This window comes from Aquarana catesbeiana, linkage group LG04, assembly GCF_042186555.1.
Source record: "Aquarana catesbeiana isolate 2022-GZ linkage group LG04, ASM4218655v1, whole genome shotgun sequence".
Classification (NCBI taxonomy): Eukaryota; Metazoa; Chordata; class Amphibia; order Anura; family Ranidae; genus Aquarana; species Aquarana catesbeiana.
The window spans coordinates 319729301-319747405 of NC_133327.1; the positions used below are offsets into that span (position 1 = coordinate 319729301).

The following is an 18105-nucleotide window of genomic DNA, read 5'->3' on the forward strand; positions in this document are numbered from 1 at the left end:
CGATTCATGAAGCCAGGTTTCAGTAATGGCAAGTAGGTTAAAGGAATTTGTGATAAAGAGGTCGTGAAGGGCGGTGAGTTTGTTGCAGACCGTGCATTCCACAGGGCACAGGAAAAGGTGGGGGCTGGTTTTGGAAAGAGGAATAGAGACCAAGTTCTGTGGGTTACGGCTCCTGCCAGAGGGTGTAGGGGGATGGGAGCGATGGGCAAAGACAGATGATGGTGGCCCAGGGTTTGGGGATATGTCACCAGAGATTAGGAGAAGCAGGAGGGCGAGGGAGGTAATGTGGGATTGTGATTTATGTGAAGGGGCATGTCTCAGAGTACTGGAGGTTTTATCAGTGTATGGATGTAGAATGAGCAAGAGTTGGTAGGAGCAGTAGTAGGGAGAAGACAGAAGGCAGGGTGATATGTATAAGCAGGCGGGTGGAGAGGGGGGGTGAAGGTAAGAGAGTTTGAGGAGAGAGGACAGGAGTGTCAGAAGCAGTGGTAGAGAGTGCATGTTACAGAGTGGAAGGAGAGCTTATTAGAGAGACGGGTCACCTGCAGTCTGTTAGGTGCTTTCCAGTGCAGATTGCTGTATTTGTTTGCTTCGTGCAATCGCTGAAGTGCAGAGATTGAAGTGCATATCACTTGTAGAAAGAATCACTTAGAGATAGAAGCCCCTGCAATGTGCACCCCAGGGGGCCATCAAGGGGTTAAAACATTTATTAGGTAGTATATGGGGGTCCCTGACGCTATAAAACGCTGACGGCGAACCTAAATATTTACGTCCCTAACTAGCGTCACCAGCGACACTAATACAGCGATCAGAAAAATGATCGCTTAGTGACACTGGTGACGGGGGATGACCAAGGGGTTAAAACTTTATTAGGGGGGGGTTAGGGGGGTATCCTAGACCTACAGGGGGCTAACCCTAACTGTCCCAACACTGTAACTGTCACAAACTGACACCAATGCAGTAATCAGAAAAAAAAAAAAAAACTGCTTGGTGTCAGTTTGTGACAGGGGGGGGGGTGATTGGGGGGGATCGGGGGGCGATCGGGGGGGGATCGGGGTGTTTTGTGTGCCTGGCATGTTCTACTGTGTGTGTTTGTGTTTTACACTCACATAGATGTCTTCTCTCCTCGGCGCCGGAACGGAAAATACCGAGCCGAGGAGAGATGACATCACTTCCTTTGCTGCTGTTTAGCATACAGCAGCAAAGGAAGATTCTCATTGGCCGGCGGCGATCGCGAGGGGGGGGCCACGAACGGATGGCCTCCCCCTCACCTCCAATCGCCGGGGAACAAAACAGGACCGCCTCGGGCACCGGGGGGGGTCCGATCGGACCCCCCACCCGCGGGAGGCAAATCACGTATATGTACGTGATTTTGCCTGCCCGTGCCGCCTTGCCGATGTACATCGGCGTGAGGCGGTCCTTAAGTGGTTAACCTGTGCACTGAAAGCCAGCCATGCTGATCAATATTGTGTGTTTTGCTTCCGTCTGCATCTAGTTACCGATCTTGTCTTTTTCTTGACTGACCTTGTCTGCTTCATATCCTGACCTTGGCTTGTTCCTTGACTATCCTTACCTGCTTGTTGTCCCGACCTTTGGCTATCTCCTGACTATCCTTTGTTGTCGCAGTCTGCTGCTTCCTCTCTACCTTTCTGTAGTCAATCGTGAGTGTGAGCTGGGAGGCCCTGGGGGTCATGACCTGGAGCCAGACTGCAGCTAAATCCATCCCCACTACTAGGGGCCTCTGGTGAACACCCGCTGGCTCTTAGATTCTGTGCCCTGGGAAATCTCATGCTCTAGCTCCCAGTGTGATCCATGTTGGTACTCCAGAATCAATATTCGTCAACCAGATCAATATTCGTTTTCCGGAGAGGTCCCTAGAAAAAATACGCCAGCACTCCCTGGGCCCTAGCCAGTCTGAGCTCCCCTCCCTTTGTCCCGTGGAGCATCTTCTGCCTGCTGAGTGCAGCTGAGTCGGACCAGGCTACTCCCGAAGAACATGCTAGGCGCAGAACTCTGGGCTTGTGTCTCTATTGTGAGGGCAAGGGTCATTTTTGTGACCCCTGCTAGCTTCGTCTGGGAAATGCTTGGGGTCTCATACATCTGGAAGGTGGAGTATTGGACCCAGAAACATCACCTTCTCGTCTTCTTCTGGTGTTACTTCATGTAGGCGCTTCACCTCAATTGATCTTTGCATACCTGGATTCCGGGGCTGCTGGCAATTTTATGGACTGGAGAACTGCTTCTTCTATGAAGCTTACCCTTCGCCTCTCACTACGCCACTAGTAGTCTCAGCAATTGATGGCACTGTTCTACCAGGGGGCCCTATCCGCTTCCAGACTCTCCCTATTAAAATGTCTGTAGGGATACTCTACCAGGAGTGGATATCCTTACTTATTCTTCCCAAGGCCTCAACCCCCATTGTATTGGGCCTTCCTTGGCTGCAGCTCCACTCTCCATATGTGAACTGGGCTTCTGGGCAGATCCTGGCTTGGGGTCCCTCATGTTTCTCATCCTGCCTTCTCAAGCTGGCCTCCAAGGCGAGACTTCCGGTTGCTACCACATCTGTATCTTCTGAGTTTTTCGCTGCATACATCGACTTTCCAGGATGTGTTCTGCAAGAAATCAGCTGAGGTGCTTCCTCCTCACAGGTCCTTTGACTGTGCTATTGACCTCATTCCCGGAGCAAGTCTGCCCAGGGGTCGTACCTACCCTCTGTTCATCTCAGAGACCCAGGCCATGTATGTATGTCGCCGAGAATCTAGAGAGGTTTCATCCAGAAATCCTCATCGCCTGAAAGAGCGGGGTTCTTTTTCGATCCAAAAGGGATGGTACCTTGAGACCCTGCATCGACTATCAAGGTTTAAACACGGTGACTATCAAAAATCAATACCCCTTACCCTTAATCTCTGAGCTATTCAACAGGTTGAAAGGTGCCTCCATTTTTACCAAGTTGGATCTCAGAGGTGTATACAATCTGATTCGGATACGGGAAGGTGACGAATGAAAAAACGCGTTTAACACTAGAGACGGGCATTATGAATACTTGGTTATGCCTTTTGGTTTGTGTAATGCCTCAGCTGTGCTCCAAAACTTTGTCAATGAAATCTTCAGGGATCTGCTGTATCAGTTTGTTGTCATCTATCTGAATGACATTCTCATCTTTTCGGAAAATCTGCTTGTCCACAGAAACCGCACTGTACTTCAGCACCTTAGAGAGAATAATCTGTATGCTAAGCTGGAGAAATGTTCTTTTGAATGTTCTGAGGTCCAGTTTCTGGGATGCTTTGTCTCGAGTTTGGGTCTTCATATGGATCCTGAAAAGGTCTTCGCCATTACCAACTGGCCTCTTCCTGCTAGCCTCAAGGCCACACAGCGCTTTCTTGGGTTCACAAATTATTATAGGCAGTTCATTAGGAATTACTCTTCCATTGCTGTTATCGCCTTCACCAAGAAGGGTGTGAATGTTAAGGACCGGCCCCCTGAAGCTTTCTCTGCATTTCACGACCTGAAACAGGCCTTTGTTTCTTGACCTCTCTTGAGGAGACCTAATCCTGGGGATCCATTTTTATTCAAGTGGACGCTTCTTCAATGGGGATGTGAGCTGTGCTTCTTCAATCCTTTGAAAAGAGACGTCAACCATGTGTGTTCTTCTCCAAAAAAAATTCTCAGGCAGAGAGAAATTATGCTATTGGTGATCGAGAATTTCTTGCAATTAAATGGGCGTTAGTGGAGCGGTGTCATCTCTTGGAGGGTTCCCCTCACTCCATAACGATTTTTACTGATCATAAGAATCTCCAGTACTTACAGAATGCTAAACGTCTGAATCCCAGACAGGCCATGGAGTCTTTTCTTTTTCCGTTTTAATGTCATGATTATGTACAAACCTGGTCCCTGCAACAGTCAGGCTGATGCACTCTCTAGGTCATTTGACACTTTGGATGAGGAGTCCACCCCTGAACCTGAGCCAATCATTCCAACCTCATGCATTGTTGCCCATTCTACTATCCTGGAGTCAAAAATTCCTCCTGACAAGACCTTTGTCCCCACTGAACTAAGAGCTAAGATCCTCCGTTGGGGACATTTCAAGGTGGCAGGTCATGCTGGGTTCCTCCAATCCTTCCTGCTCATCAGTCGCCACTACTGGTGGCTTAATCTCCACTCAGATGTCAAAGACTACGTTAAGGCATGTCATGTCTGTGCTCAGTCTAAATCCTCCACACAAGCTCCTGCTGGTCTTCTCATGCCCTTGCCCATTCCTAAGAAGCCCTGGTCTCACATTGCCATGGATTTTATCACGATCTCCCACTATCTGAGAAAAATACAGTTATTTGGGTGGTAATCGATCGGTTCTCCAAGATGGCTCATTTTGTTCCTCTTTCTGGTCTCCCTTCTGCCCCTGATTTGGTTCCCATTTTTGTTTGAGAAATCTTCTGCCTCCATGGGGTTCCTTCTCATATTGTTTCCGACAGGGGCGTTCAATTTACATCTTGTTTTTGGAGACCTTTTTGCAAATCCCTCAATATTGTCTTGGATTTATCCTCTTCTTACCACCCTCAAGCCAATGGACAGACTGAGAGGGTTAATCAGGAGTTAGAGGTCTTTCTCCGCACCTTAGTCTCTGCTCATCATGACGATTGGTCCTCTCTACTCCATTGGGCAGCTTTCCCGCACAACAATCATGTAAATACCAGTTCTCAGAATCACCCTTTTTCACAGCTTATGGAAAACACCCTCAACTCCCTCTTCCCATGACCTGTTCTCCAGACATTCCAGCTTTGGCTACGGCTCAGGAGTCTTTCAATTCCATTTATGGTGACGTTCATGATTCCCTCGAGCAGCTGCTGACAAATTCAAAGGCTTTGCTGACCGTTGCAGGCATAAACTGCCTTCTGTACAGCCAGGGGACAAAGTCTGGCTCTCCACCAGTAACATCAAGCTCCGAGTTCCTTCTCTGAAAATTGCCCCAAGATTCATTGGTCCGTACACTATAACCTCTAAACTTAATCTGGTTTGTTTCAAACTTCAGATTCCTAAAAGCCTCAAAATCTCTCCTTCCATGTTGCCCTTCTGAAGCCTTTAGCCCTCAATAAGTTCTGTCGTCCTCTTCCTACCGTGGCCCCAGTTTCTGAGGATAATCAGGAGTACGAGGTTAGTTAAATTCTGAATTCCCGGTTCTGTAGAGGCATTCGTCAGTACCTCGTGCATTGGAAAATGTTTGGTCCTGAGGAGAAGTCTTAGATCACTGCATCTGAGGTCTTTGTGCCTCGTCTTTTGAGAAGGTTTCAGCTGAGGTTTCCCTCTAAGCCTGGGCCCAGGCGGGGGAGGCCTCGTAAGAGGGGGGTACTGTCATGGATCCGCAGTAATGTTTGTATGTCAACTTACCTCTCCATGTGTTCAGCTTACGAGACCAGCCGCCGTTCATCTGGCTGCTTAAGTAATCTCTCCTCAAAGCATGGCTCCACCCCAGCCCCTATCAGGGAACACTATATTAACCTGTGCACTGCAAGCCAGCTCTGCTGATCAATATTTTGTTTGGCTTCCATGTGCTCCTTGCTGTGTGTTCTATGTCTGATTCTAGTTACTGATCTTGGCTTGTTCTTGACTGTCCTTGTCTGCTTCACATCCCGACCTTGGCGTATTCCTTGACTATCCTTACCTGCTTGTTGCCCCGACCTTTGACTATCCTTTGTTGTCACAGTCTGCTGCTTTCTCTCTACCTTTCTGTAGTCTACCATAAGCGTGAGCTGGGAGGCCCTGGGGGTCGCGACCTGGAGCCAGACTGCAGCTAAATCCATCCCCACCACTAGGGGCCTCTGGTGATCACCCGCTGGCTCTTAGATTCCACGTCGTGGGAAATCTCATGCTCTAGCTCCCAGTGTAATCCGCGTTGGTGCTCCAGAATACTTGCTCTCCTGAATCACCTAGAGATTCATCTGCAGCAGTCAGACGTAGGGTCCACTAGCTTGCGGTGCACTCCTGACCCCAACGGGGTGCATCTGTCACCTGGACTCAGGTGACATGACAATAGGTAAGCCTTATTATAGGCTTACCCATAGGTACAACTTACCAATAGAGGTTTACAACTTCTTTAAGCTTTGACAATAAAACGTAGATGCTGATTGGCTACCATACAGAGCTGCAGCAGATTTTGCACTCTACCGTTTTAGTAAATCAACCACTTAGCTTCTTTAAATGTATTAGTGTTGTTTTGTCAGGAAAAAGAAAAGTAAATACCTTTAACCAAATTTGTGTTTGTTTTTTCGTTAGGCTTCAGAGATGCTGCTGACAAAGTTGATAGAGCAAGGTGGAAGAACATACAATATTGTATTGGGGAGACCAGCAAGTTTGTTGATATGATACATCGGTAAGTTAAATTCAAATGTATTTACTTAGGCTGAGTACACATGGGCCGAAAATCGGCAGAAAATGATCGGCAGGAGACTTGATGATTTTAAGCCCATGTGTGTTCAGCTCCCTGTCCGATAGAAGCCAGTCTCACAACCAGTTTCTGTCAAACAAGCATGCTGGAAAACCAGCATCTGACCAGCGCTGGTAGCCAATGGATGCAAGCACTGATTAGTGTGTTCTGGCAGGGGGGCAGTTCCCCTGTCTGAAAACAATAGCTCAGCGGGGGAAGATTGCCACACTAACATTGCTGGGCAGTATTATGGTACAATAAAGAACATACCTAACATTCAGAGTAAAAATTCACATCCCTTGTACTTCTGTTATACATTTGTAATTATTACCATGTTCTGTTTTTTTCTTTTTCATCCATAACAGGATACAGCCATGTGATTTTGAAGTTCATAAGATCGAGTTAATTAATTTAATAGACAATAAAGTTGATGCTGAAAAAAATACATTTTATATTTCAGCACACATTTAAAGCGGAGTTCCACACAAAAATGGAACTTCCGCTTTTCGGAACCCTCCCCCCCTCCGGTGTCACATTTGGCACCTTTCAGGGGGGAGGGGGGTGCAGATACCTGTCTAAGACAGGTATTTGCACCCACTTCCGGCATAGACTCCCATGGGAGTCTATGCCTCTTCCTGTCCCCACCGCGCTGTCTCCTGGGAACACACAGCTCCCAGGAGAGAGCGGGGACCACTAGGGACGCGCAGCGCGACTCGCGCATGCGTAGTAGGGAAACCGGGAAGTGAAGCCGCAACGCTTCACTTCCTGATTCCCTCACCTAGGATGGCGGCGGCAGCTGCTGAGAACCGAGCGGGTTCTCGGCGTCCCCTGCCGACATCGCTGGACTCCTGGACAGGTAAGTGGCCATGTATTAAAAGTCAGCAGCTGCAGTATTTGTAGCTGCTGGCTTTTAATATTTTTTTTTTTTGGCGGTGTGGGTGAACCCCCGCTTTAAACATTCTACACAATACTAGACTTATAGGGGAACTCCACTTTTTTTTTTTTTGAAAAGAACACGTTTATTGTTGACAGAAAACATCATACAAAAAAAAATAGAAGCATGTCATGTCATCAGCATCAGTGGTTACAGCATTACAGGTATTCCAGCTTGCTATTTCCATCATAATTTACATCGGGCTAGGGAGGTATTGGTACGTACATAATTGGACATTGTAGCTAGGTTAACCATTTACATTGTATCGTTCATATCGAGCTGGGCATTACCCCAAAATACCTATCTAGGGTGAGGAGAGTCGTATCCTCTATAGTCTTGTAGGTATATCTTAATGATCATGTAGTACAGGTATTATCGTTGGTTAGCCATACGCTCCATATTTTATGGTACTTTTTGGGACAACCCCTGTGTATGTAGAGTATATTTTTATATGGCAGGGACGCATTTACCTCTCTCAACCAGTCTTGGACAGAAGGAGAAGTGGTTCTCAACCAATGTTTGGCAATTAGTTTCCTAGCAGTGAAGAGTGTTTCACTGAGGAGTGTATCTAGAGGTCTGGACAAGGCGTCTGGAAGTAGGCCCAGTAAACACGGTCTGGGGTCCAGTTGTAGTGGTGAACCCATATGATCATGGAGGAATTTTATGATCTGCGTCCAGTATTCAGTTATTGCTGGGCATGCCCAGATCAAGTGAAAAAAGGAGCATGGAGTGCCTAGGCATCTTGGGCAATTTAGATTCTGGCTTGAAGAGAATTTGGCTATTCTGGCAGGTGTGAGATACGACTTATGAATGATGTACAGTTGGGTCAGGCGTTCGGGTAGTTTAGGTGAGGTTTTCCGTACATTTTCCAGTATAGTTTCCCAGTCAGAATTGTCAATTTGGCCAAGGTCTGTCTCCCATTTGAATTTTGCTATGTCTACTATCCTGGCCGTGGTGCTATTACGTAGTGCGGTGTATAGGTTAGATATAAGTTTTTCTGATGAGGAACCTGTGATGATATCCACTAGTGGGAGCATTTGTGGATTGGGAAATCCGTTTGTGAATTGCGCCTGAAGCGCGTGTTTTAATTGCAAATAGCTAAATTGCATGGTAGAGGGAAGGTCAAACTCTTCACAGAGTGTTTGGAAGTGTCTTACCCCAAATATTGTAATAACCTGGAATAGGAACACTATGCCCCTAGCAGCCCACCTGTTAGCTCCCTGCAGGGTCAGAAGTTCCCTCAGAAGAGGGTTGTGCCATAGGGGTGTGTGTGAGTGAAAAAAATCGGTATTGGACATTTTGATCGCTTTTCGCCAGACATGACAGTGCTGGTGTAGCAAAGGGTGCCGTATTTTATTTGTTCACCTCCTGCTCTCGTTCCTAAATAGGACTTGTAGTGGGGAGTGCATATCGTCATTTGGTCTTTCACATACCAATGTTTGATATCTGAGTTCGTCAGTCTTGTGAATATGATAAAAATGTGAGAGTTGCGCAGCTATATAATAGGTGTATAAGTCTGGTACGGCCGCTCCGCCTGACGAGGTTGGGTTTTTAATCGTGTTCCAAGCAAGTTTGTGCCTATTAGATCCCCATATGAAGGAGTTGATGATTTGATCCATCTTTTTGAAGATTTCTAGTGGGATTAACACTGGGGAGTTCCAAAATATATACAAAAGTTTTGGTAGGAGTATCATTTTAAATAAATTAATTCTCCCCATTACTCCCAGAGGGAGTCTAGCCCAGGATTGTGTGCGAGATTTTAGGAGGGGGAAGAGTGGTTCGATGTTATTTGCTATAAATTCACTGAGATCTCTTGTAATAATCACGCCCAGATATTTAATTGAGGCCACTCTTTGTAGTGGCAGGGAGGTCGCATGATGGGGGGGGGGTGAGTGGTCAAGGGGGAGAATCTGTGATTTGGACCAATTCATAGTCAGCCCCGAATGCCTCCCAAAAGCCCCAATAATATCAAGAACCTTTTGGAGAGAAGGGCCAGTGTCCTCTAGATATAGCAGCATATCGTCGGCATATAAACTCAGTTTTTCTGTTAGTTGTCCCTTGGTCAGTCCTCGTACATTTGGGCTTAATCTAAGTGATATGGCCAGGGGTTCCACAGCCAGGGCATAAAGCAGTGGGGACAATGGGCAACCCTGCCTGGTTCCGCGTCCAAGAGGGAAAGGGTCGGATGTGTGCCCATTAACTACCACTCTAGCCATGGGGGAATAGTATAGTAATTTTACCCATTTAATAAACTTGGGCCCGAATCCGAACCCCTTAAGGCATTCCCACAGGTACCCCCATTCCACCGAATCAAAAGCTTTTGCGGCGTCTAACGCCACCACCGCCCTGTCTCCCACATTCTCATGATCAGCTTGAATATTCATGTATAATCGTCGTAAGTTCATGGCTGTATTCATGCCAGGCATGAACCCCGTTTGATCCGAATTTATTAAGGAGAGAATACTTTGGTTAAGACGCATGGACAAAATTTTGGCTAGTATTTTAATGTCAGCTTGTAGGAGCGAGATTGGGCGGTAGGATTCTAGGTGGTGGGGGTCCTTGCCAGGTTTGGGGATCACTATGATCACTGCTTGGCGAAGGGAATCAGGCAGGGTCTCGGTTTCAAATATATGGTTAAACAGCAGTAATAACTCGGGTATAAGGATTTCTGAGTAGGCCGCATAGAAGTCGAGTGGCAACCCATCGCCCCCAGGGGCTTTTGCTGGTGCCAGGGATGCTATGGCGAGTGCTATTTCATCCAAGTTAAGGGGGGCTTCTAGCTCAGTGACCTGAGATTCTGACAATTGGGGAAGGGGGATGTCTTTAAGAAAGGTCTGGGTCTCTTGTGTGGTGACTTGCACTTTTGAGGAGTATAGGTCCATAAAGTATGTTTGAAAGGCTTTTGCCACTGTTGGAGGGTCTGAGTATGTGACAGAGTCTGGCCGGAGAAGTGTAATCACCACTGGTGGACTCATATCTTGACGAGCAAGGTGTGCTAATAATTTGCCCGCGCGTTCACCTTGTTCAAAAATACGTTGCTTCACAAAAAAAAGTTTTTGTTTAGCTTTTTCAAAGTGTAACTGGTCAACAAGGCGGGTTTGAAGCTTGAGTGCGGACGCCCTTTCCTGTGAGGGATCATTTTGGAACTTCCTAGTGATCAAGTCCAGTTTGTCAGAGGCCTGGCATAAGATGGCTTTGGAGGAGGTTTTGGCTCTGTTTATCCGGGAAGATAACATAGTGCGTGCGTGAAGTTTAAATGTTTCCCATACCATACCCACAGGGGCTGTGTTCCTATTAGTATTAAAGTAGTATTTCCATTCACTGTGAATGTCCTCTTGGTCCTTTAGTGTATCTAGCCAAAAAGGGTGTAGGCGCCATGTACGGGGGCCACTATTTGGGGCCAGCTTTAACGAGGCCCAGCATGGGGCGTGGTCTGAGAGGGATCTAGTGTGGTACCCTGAGTCGGTCAGTAGGGGGAGTAGGGTGTCTGATATTAGGATGAGATCGATCCGGGACATAGTAGAGTGTGTCGCCGAGAAACAGGAGTATATCGTGGTATTGGGATATTTATATCTCCAAGTATCAGTAAGTGAAAATTCTGTTAGTGTGCGCCCAAATCTAGTGGTGTCAGGGGGGTGGGGATTTGGATGTGTTTGTAGTCTATCTTTGCGGGGGTTGAGTACCATATTGAAGTCCCCTAACCAGATGCTTTGGATGTTGGGGTGTTGTGTCATATATAATAGACCCTCTGTGATTAAGGTGGAGTTGTATGGGGGAGGGATATAAAATGCCAATAATAAGTACTGTATTCCATTAAGCGTACAGTGTAAAAATATATACCTGCCCTGTAGGTCTGTACGAACTGAAATTATTGCAAATGGGGTAGTTTTTGCTATGAGAATTGAAATTCCCCGGGAATACGGAGTATGGGTGGAGTGGAACGCCCAGCCAATCCAGGGGCGCCTCAACGCTCGTTGAAGTTGTCCTGTGGCATGCGTTTCTGCAAGGACTATAATGTCCGCTCTGTATGATTTAAGTATATTAAATATCGCCGTGCGTTTGATTTTGTCCCGGAGTCCCCGGACGTTCCAGGAGAGAAATTTTATATTAGCCATAGTACTCTATTGGCAAGTAATGGGAGGATGAACATGGAATATTATGAGGGCTCACACCCCAACACACTCCGCACCCCGGTAAATATATCTCTATCCCTCCTCTTGCAGGGAAACAGCTATGCATTAACCTTCTGAGACATGAAATAACACTAAACATGTTTCTTAACTTAACATTGCCCTTCACCCCCCTCCCTACCCTCAGCCCCCCAAACTTGACTGGGGTATACATACCAAAACTAGTGCAATAGCAAAAAGTTGAGCGCATAAAGCTAACAAGGATCAAAAAGAAATAAAAAGAAAAAGAAAAGGGGGTATTGCACTTTAGAACGTACCCCCACCAGCAGGAGCCTATTTGGCAGCGCCGGTGGCGGTGTAATTAGCAACCTTTGGGTGCGAACAGATTCTGGATAAAAAAAAAAAAAAAAAAAATATCCAGCAATGGAGAACGTGTAACCTCTGTGGCCCACTGCTGTGGGTGTGTCCCATTAACCTGAGCCAATGCTCCGCTGTGGCATCAGAACTTAAGGTATTGTCACCAAAAAGGGGAACTAGAGGAAATAAGAAAAAATAAAAAAATAAAACACAAACGGGGGGGAAAAAAAGAAAAAAGAGAGGGTAGGTGACTAGGGTTATGGAGTGTTCTTAAAGTACCCCCCGTGTCTGGGTGTGATGATTTAGCCAAGGGGGGAGACGAGCAGTTCCAAGTTCTAGCCTGTGTGTCGTCACCAATTGCAGCATGTCCACTGCGGAAACTACTTATTGAGGATAATTTGGCGGCCCTGGATTAGGGCTGGCGAGTGTTCTGAAGATTGAAAAGACAAGGTGGCGGAAGTCCCATCAGAAGTATTTTGGTCTAGGGGACCGGGTATCCTGTAGATGCTGGGCTAGAGTCATTGTGGATTTAAAGTGTTCCTGGTCATGCGGTGATGTTAGGAAGACGGGTCTTATATGGTGAAGGCCGGAGGGTGTAATAGGTGAGGCAGGAAAACGTCTTGGTAAAATAGAAGAAGGCACTTACATCAGTGTTAGGGCGATGGTGCTATCATGCTGGGCGATTTCTTGCAGCATCTTGTTGATCTATCCATTCCGAGGCCATAGCAGGATCCTCAAAAAAGTGCACTCGATCTTCTCCAACCACGCGGAGGCGAGCTGGAAACAGCATTGCATATTTAATGTGGTGTGCACGTAGGCGGCGTTTGACCTCTGTAAAGCGTGCTCGCTGCCTCTGCACCTCAGCAGAGAAATCTGGGAATGCTGATATGAATCCAGATTGAAAGGGAATGTTGCCCTTGAGCCTGGCCATTCGCAGTACAGCATCACGATCTTTAAAGTTCAGTAGTTTTGCAATAAAGGTTCGGGGTGGTGCTCCTTCAGGTGGACGGCGTGCCGGCATGCGGTGAGCGCGCTCCACCACAAAAGTAGTAGAGAAGGTATCTCTGCCGTATGCGTTTATCAGGAGCTTCTCAAGGAAGGTGGCAGGGTCTGTACCCTCCGCGCCCTCAGGCAGGCCGATAAATCGCAGATTGGATCTGCGAGATCGGTTCTCAAGATCATCATGCTTCTGTGCGAGTTGCTATATCTGTCTCTGCAGGTCCTCACAAGAGTGTTGCAGAGGATGTATAATGTCTTCCGCCCGCCCTATCCTGGTCTCAGCCTCAGTGACCCTCTCCCTTAGTTTAGTCATGTCATGTCTAATAAGTGATATGTCCACCTTAACTTCCTCAATTTTAGATGTCAGAGTGGTCTGGCATAGTGAGATAGCTTCCAGTACCTTGGCCGTTCCGTCGGCTGATGGATCAGAGGGGGGTGCCGCGTGTGTTGCTGGCGCGGCGCCATCTTGCTCCTCAGTGTCCCGCTCCGTCCTCCGGTATTTGTCCAGGGAAGAGGAGCCAACGGTGTTTCTCTTTGGAGGGGACATGGTCCGGTATGTCTGCGCCGCCGGTACACAGTGTTTTGGGTAAGTTTCAGGCCGATTTTAGGTGCAGGATGAGGGTAGAAGGATCGCCACAGCGGAGCTCTGGTCACACACGTCCTCTCACATTGCCGTCCAGGCCACGCCCCCCAGGGGAACTCCACTTTAATGAGAAAAATATATTGCAAATAAAAAAAAAATGATATAACATATACAATACACAAGTCATATTGTAATTTATTATTATTAAAATTATATTTTTATTTCAATCTGAGGGGCTGTATTTTTCTGTAAAATGTAATGCAATCTGGAGGTGCTCTGTACACAGTTGGTGCACAGAACACCCCCAGAGATGTCATTTTCTGCTTGTGTGATTGGCTTAATGATATTTCCAGAAGTCTGCACTAAGATACAAGTCAGATTTTGGACATTCTCTGCAACATAAATTTTAAGTTTGGTGAGATGCTTCCAGCTGGTTAATAATTACTAAAGGGTGCAGACTCTGCTATGTTTCTAATTAGAGCCCTGCAAATGTATCAGCTGATCACAAATAAATAAAGTCACTCCCATTCAGAATCACAAGATATGATATAATAAAGAGCTATTCTTTCAGGGCAGAAGCAGGTAGGACTCTTTAACATAGTTTGTAAAAATCCTTGCACTGCACATTGAGGGGGGAGGATTGTTTTTTTCACAACAAAAGTGGAGTTACTCTTTAACAATTCTCCAATTGTATTTCTTAGTTTTCAATTTGGTGAAGAAATATTTTATAGAGCTTCTTGAAGAATCTTACAGTTTCATAATCCACTAGTTGCACACAAACTAGGACCATTTCTGGTGAAAGCCAGGTAAACTGCCAGAATTGTTTTCTACATTGTGGAATGAAACCGGAACAGTCAGAGCAAAGCAGTGCATTCAATGAGAAGACATACAGCAAAGTACTTGGTAAAAGAACCAGTTGAAATAAAATGCAGGGTTCCAGTACTAACCACTTATGATGGTCATGCTCTAGCCGAAAAATAGATTGAAAATGCATAATTTGGACCTTTTGTTTGTTTTTTGTCCAGTTAAGGGGCACAAGCAGAAAATCGTTTTTAACTTTTCAGAGCCAAAAAATCAAAGGAACAGGTTGGAAAATTCTGCCGAACAAATGATAAATTGAAAGGTTAATGTGTTTCTCACCCAAACTATTTTTACTAGGCATATGTGACAAAACAAACGAAAAACTGATTCATTTATGTCCATTGAACAATTTATTGATCAAAATTCGGTCATTACATGATGGCAAAATCGTTCGCTCTCATGGCCGAGTGTTCATTTTAGGAACACAAGTTCAAACGATTTTTCGTATATTGTATGGCCAGCATTAGTCTCCAAGCTGCATGGCTATATACTGTATATTGTGTCTTTTTCAACAGCACAATGTTCTCACAAGTATAGGATATAACATATTCTCCAAAATGATGCATGCCTATTACAGAGTTACATAAATATTTCACTATTTCAAAACACCTGTATATAAGCAGGTTATAAAAATAATGTTTTTTTTTTTGGTAATATAAAATATATTCTAACACTTGTTTAATGTACTGTATAATCATATAACATTGTGTAATAATGTTAGTGTAGATTTGTTCATGAGGTTCGTAACTCTATTCAGGATTGCTAAACTTGAAGATGGACTTCCAGACCAGACTCTAAAAGATGTTGAGGCCTACCTTGGTAAAGCAAAAGAAGGTTCCACAGGTGTCACTGGTGAAGGCTCTTTGCTGGAAAATGCTGCCCCACGTAAGTACATAGCAATTTACTTCATTAGAACCTACCATTATGCTTTAGGCTATCAAAAATAATTACTTATTAAATCATATGACCACAAAATTGGAAAAAGATGCTAAGTTCTGAAGAACAGTATATATATGCATCCTAGTGAATCCACCAAACTACTGAAAAAAATTATATGTGCTCTAAAAGTTGAAACTAAAATAAATATATAAAATGCTTTTATTGCTCCTGCTTATCAGTGCTCTCCTGAGTGAGAACACCTACTCGGGTGGGGTAGAGGGGCTCTTGGAGGTTACTAAGGGGAGAACAAATTCCAGTCAATGGTGACTGGCACTTCAGCCACATTCATTTTGAATGTGTCCATTAAAATTTGTTTAGCTCAACACACATTTGCTATGCTGGTAATCAGGAAAGGCAACTCTTACATCAACCAATATGTACAATTCTATTTAATTGTAATTTATTTATATTTATAGTGATCTACCTGCAGTGGGTTCCTCTAGCTAATAGTCTTCGTCATATTTGGCCACCTGGAATGCAGATGAATTTTAGGTGATCAGCTTGAGATCAGTACCTCCTGGGGCATGCTGTAATGGTTCCCCTTTATTTATTATGTTGATTTTCACTCCCACACCTGCTGTTCTTGTTTCTGATACCTTCTCTCTACCTTTGCTTCTCATTCACTTCCTATTCCCCGCCTATGACCAGACACAATCACCTTCGTCCCCTTCATGCTCTGAGGTTGGACCATGATCAAGCACAAACTTACATCAGGAGAAATTGCCAAAAATAGCAAAATTAAAACACGAATGAGGCCATTTTAATCTAATTTTGCTCCCCCAAACACATATTAAAGTGAATAAAGTAGTGCATATGTTTTTTTTACATTGACATGTAAACTAAATAAGTGAGCTGCAGTGTGTCTATATTCTAGATGTTTTAATGCAGCTCTGAAGTGAACATCTGTTCCAGGGAACAAGAAAGAAAAAATGTGAACATAGATTTATTTTGTGTATGTGATACAATCATCACTAAACACTAATCTTTTACAATTGCACATAGTTTACCGTGTTTTGGAAGGTTGGAACTTTAACTGCATTGTTCTTTGTCCATTTTCCACAGATGCTACACCCCAGTCCATAACTCCTGCTAAGAAATACTCACAAAATGATGGTGATAAAACAAAGGATAAAAAAAAAGGAGGAATCACTATTGCAGCAGCACGCTACAGCTCTGAGGATGCGGCATCATTGGTGGCATTTATTGTTGCAATTGTAGAATACACTCGGCTTTGTGTACCACTAAAACAATGCCAGAAAAAGTTGTCAGACTTAGAAAGAGAGAAGGAAGACCTTATTGTGAAGGAGGAGCAATCAAAAATGGTGAGTGTATCAAAATGTAGGGGTTTGTGCAGTTAAGTGGTTGTAAAAGCAGAAGGTTTTTTTTATCTGAATGCATTCTATGCATTTAGATAAAAAGCCTTCTGTGTGCAGCAGTCCCCCCTAATACTTACCTGAGGTCCATCTAGATCCAGCGATGTTTCATGAGTGACACAGCTGCCTGGGACTCCCCTCCTCATTTGCTGAGACAGCAGTGCAGCGCCATTGCCTCCTGCTGCTGTCAATCAAAGTCAGTGAGCCAATGAGGAGAGAAAGGGGGTGGGGTGGGGCCACGGCTCCATGTCTGAATGGACACACAGAGCAGTTTCTTTGCTCAGGTGCCCCATAGCAAGCTGCTTGCTGTAGGGACACTCAACAGGAAGGAGGGGCAGGAGCACTGATGGGGACCTGAGAAGAGGAGGATCTGGGCTGCCCTGCGCAAAACCACTACACAGAGCAGGTAAGTATAACATGTTGGTTATTTTTAATAAAAAAAAAAAAACAAGATTTTTAGTATCACTTTAAAATTATTGCAAGGATGTTAGCAAACTTTGCTGCAGTTTGCATTGGAACTGAGCCCTCAATTCCTACTTCATTGCAGCCACTTCCTTGTTTTTGTTCATGTCCTTGTTGCTGAGTGAATGGCTCTTCCTGCTATAGTCACATCATCATTTCCCAGTGTCAAAAATATCAGCAATCAGCAAATAAAAGCAGCCTCAGCTTGCTCAATCCATTACCATCATGATTAAGCCCTGGGAGTGGGGTAAAACACGTTGGGGCACGGGGCGTGGATGGGACAAGCTGATGCTAATTATACTTACTGATTCTATGACAGGGAATGGTGTGTGGCTGCCGGAATATCTTTTCAACTCTGCAGTGTGCCCTGGGTCAGGACAGACCAACTCCCACCCTGCACCCTCACAGCAGTTTCCTTCCCATAGGACTATGGTTACCCCCTAAGTAAATCAGGGTCACAGTGGGTCAAAAAAAAGCATTTAAAAATGCTTCAAGTACATGGTCGAAAACAAAAGCCACATTTGTAGCCATGTACCTTTTCTTCTTCTTTTTTTTATGGCTCTGGACACAGGTGCATTGTGGTCTATGGGGTAATGCACATAGCTGCATAAAGTTTTGTAATGCAGCTTTAAAGTGGTGTTCCGGCCTAAATTATACTTTTTAAATAAAAATACCCCTATAATACACAAGCTTAATGTATTCTAGTAAAGTTAGTCTGTAAACTAAGGTCTGTTTTGTTAGTTTATAGCAGTAGTTTGTTATTTTATAAACTTACAGCAGGCCGTGGCCATCTTAAGTGTGGGTATCTGAAGCCAGACTGTATTTCTTCCTGGATCTCATCCTTGCAGATCTCGCACATGCTCAGTGCAGCACAAGCAGTGTAATAGGTTTCAGGTCAGGTATCCATAGCAACGGCAATGTCAGAGGAAGTTTCCGCCCCTTCCCAGAAGGCATTGCAAACAGGAAATGATGCGATGGGCCACGGCCAGGGAGGAGGAAGTGAAAAATGAATACAGCAGATATACAGTAGGTGCTGAGAAAAAAAAATA

At 45.1% G+C, this 18105-nt stretch overlaps 1 protein-coding gene across 1 annotated transcript in view; it reads left to right on the forward strand.

The window, feature by feature from the left end:
* Positions 1-18105, forward strand: part of LOC141141245 (dynein axonemal heavy chain 5-like) — a 334052-nt gene that overhangs the window by 251027 nt on the left and 64920 nt on the right. Inside the window, exons 79-81 of the mRNA XM_073628924.1 lie at positions 6268-6364; positions 15040-15167; positions 16284-16543. Of these exons, the coding sequence (XP_073485025.1) occupies positions 6268-6364; positions 15040-15167; positions 16284-16543 (485 nt within the window). The remainder of the gene's footprint in view (positions 1-6267; positions 6365-15039; positions 15168-16283; positions 16544-18105) is intronic.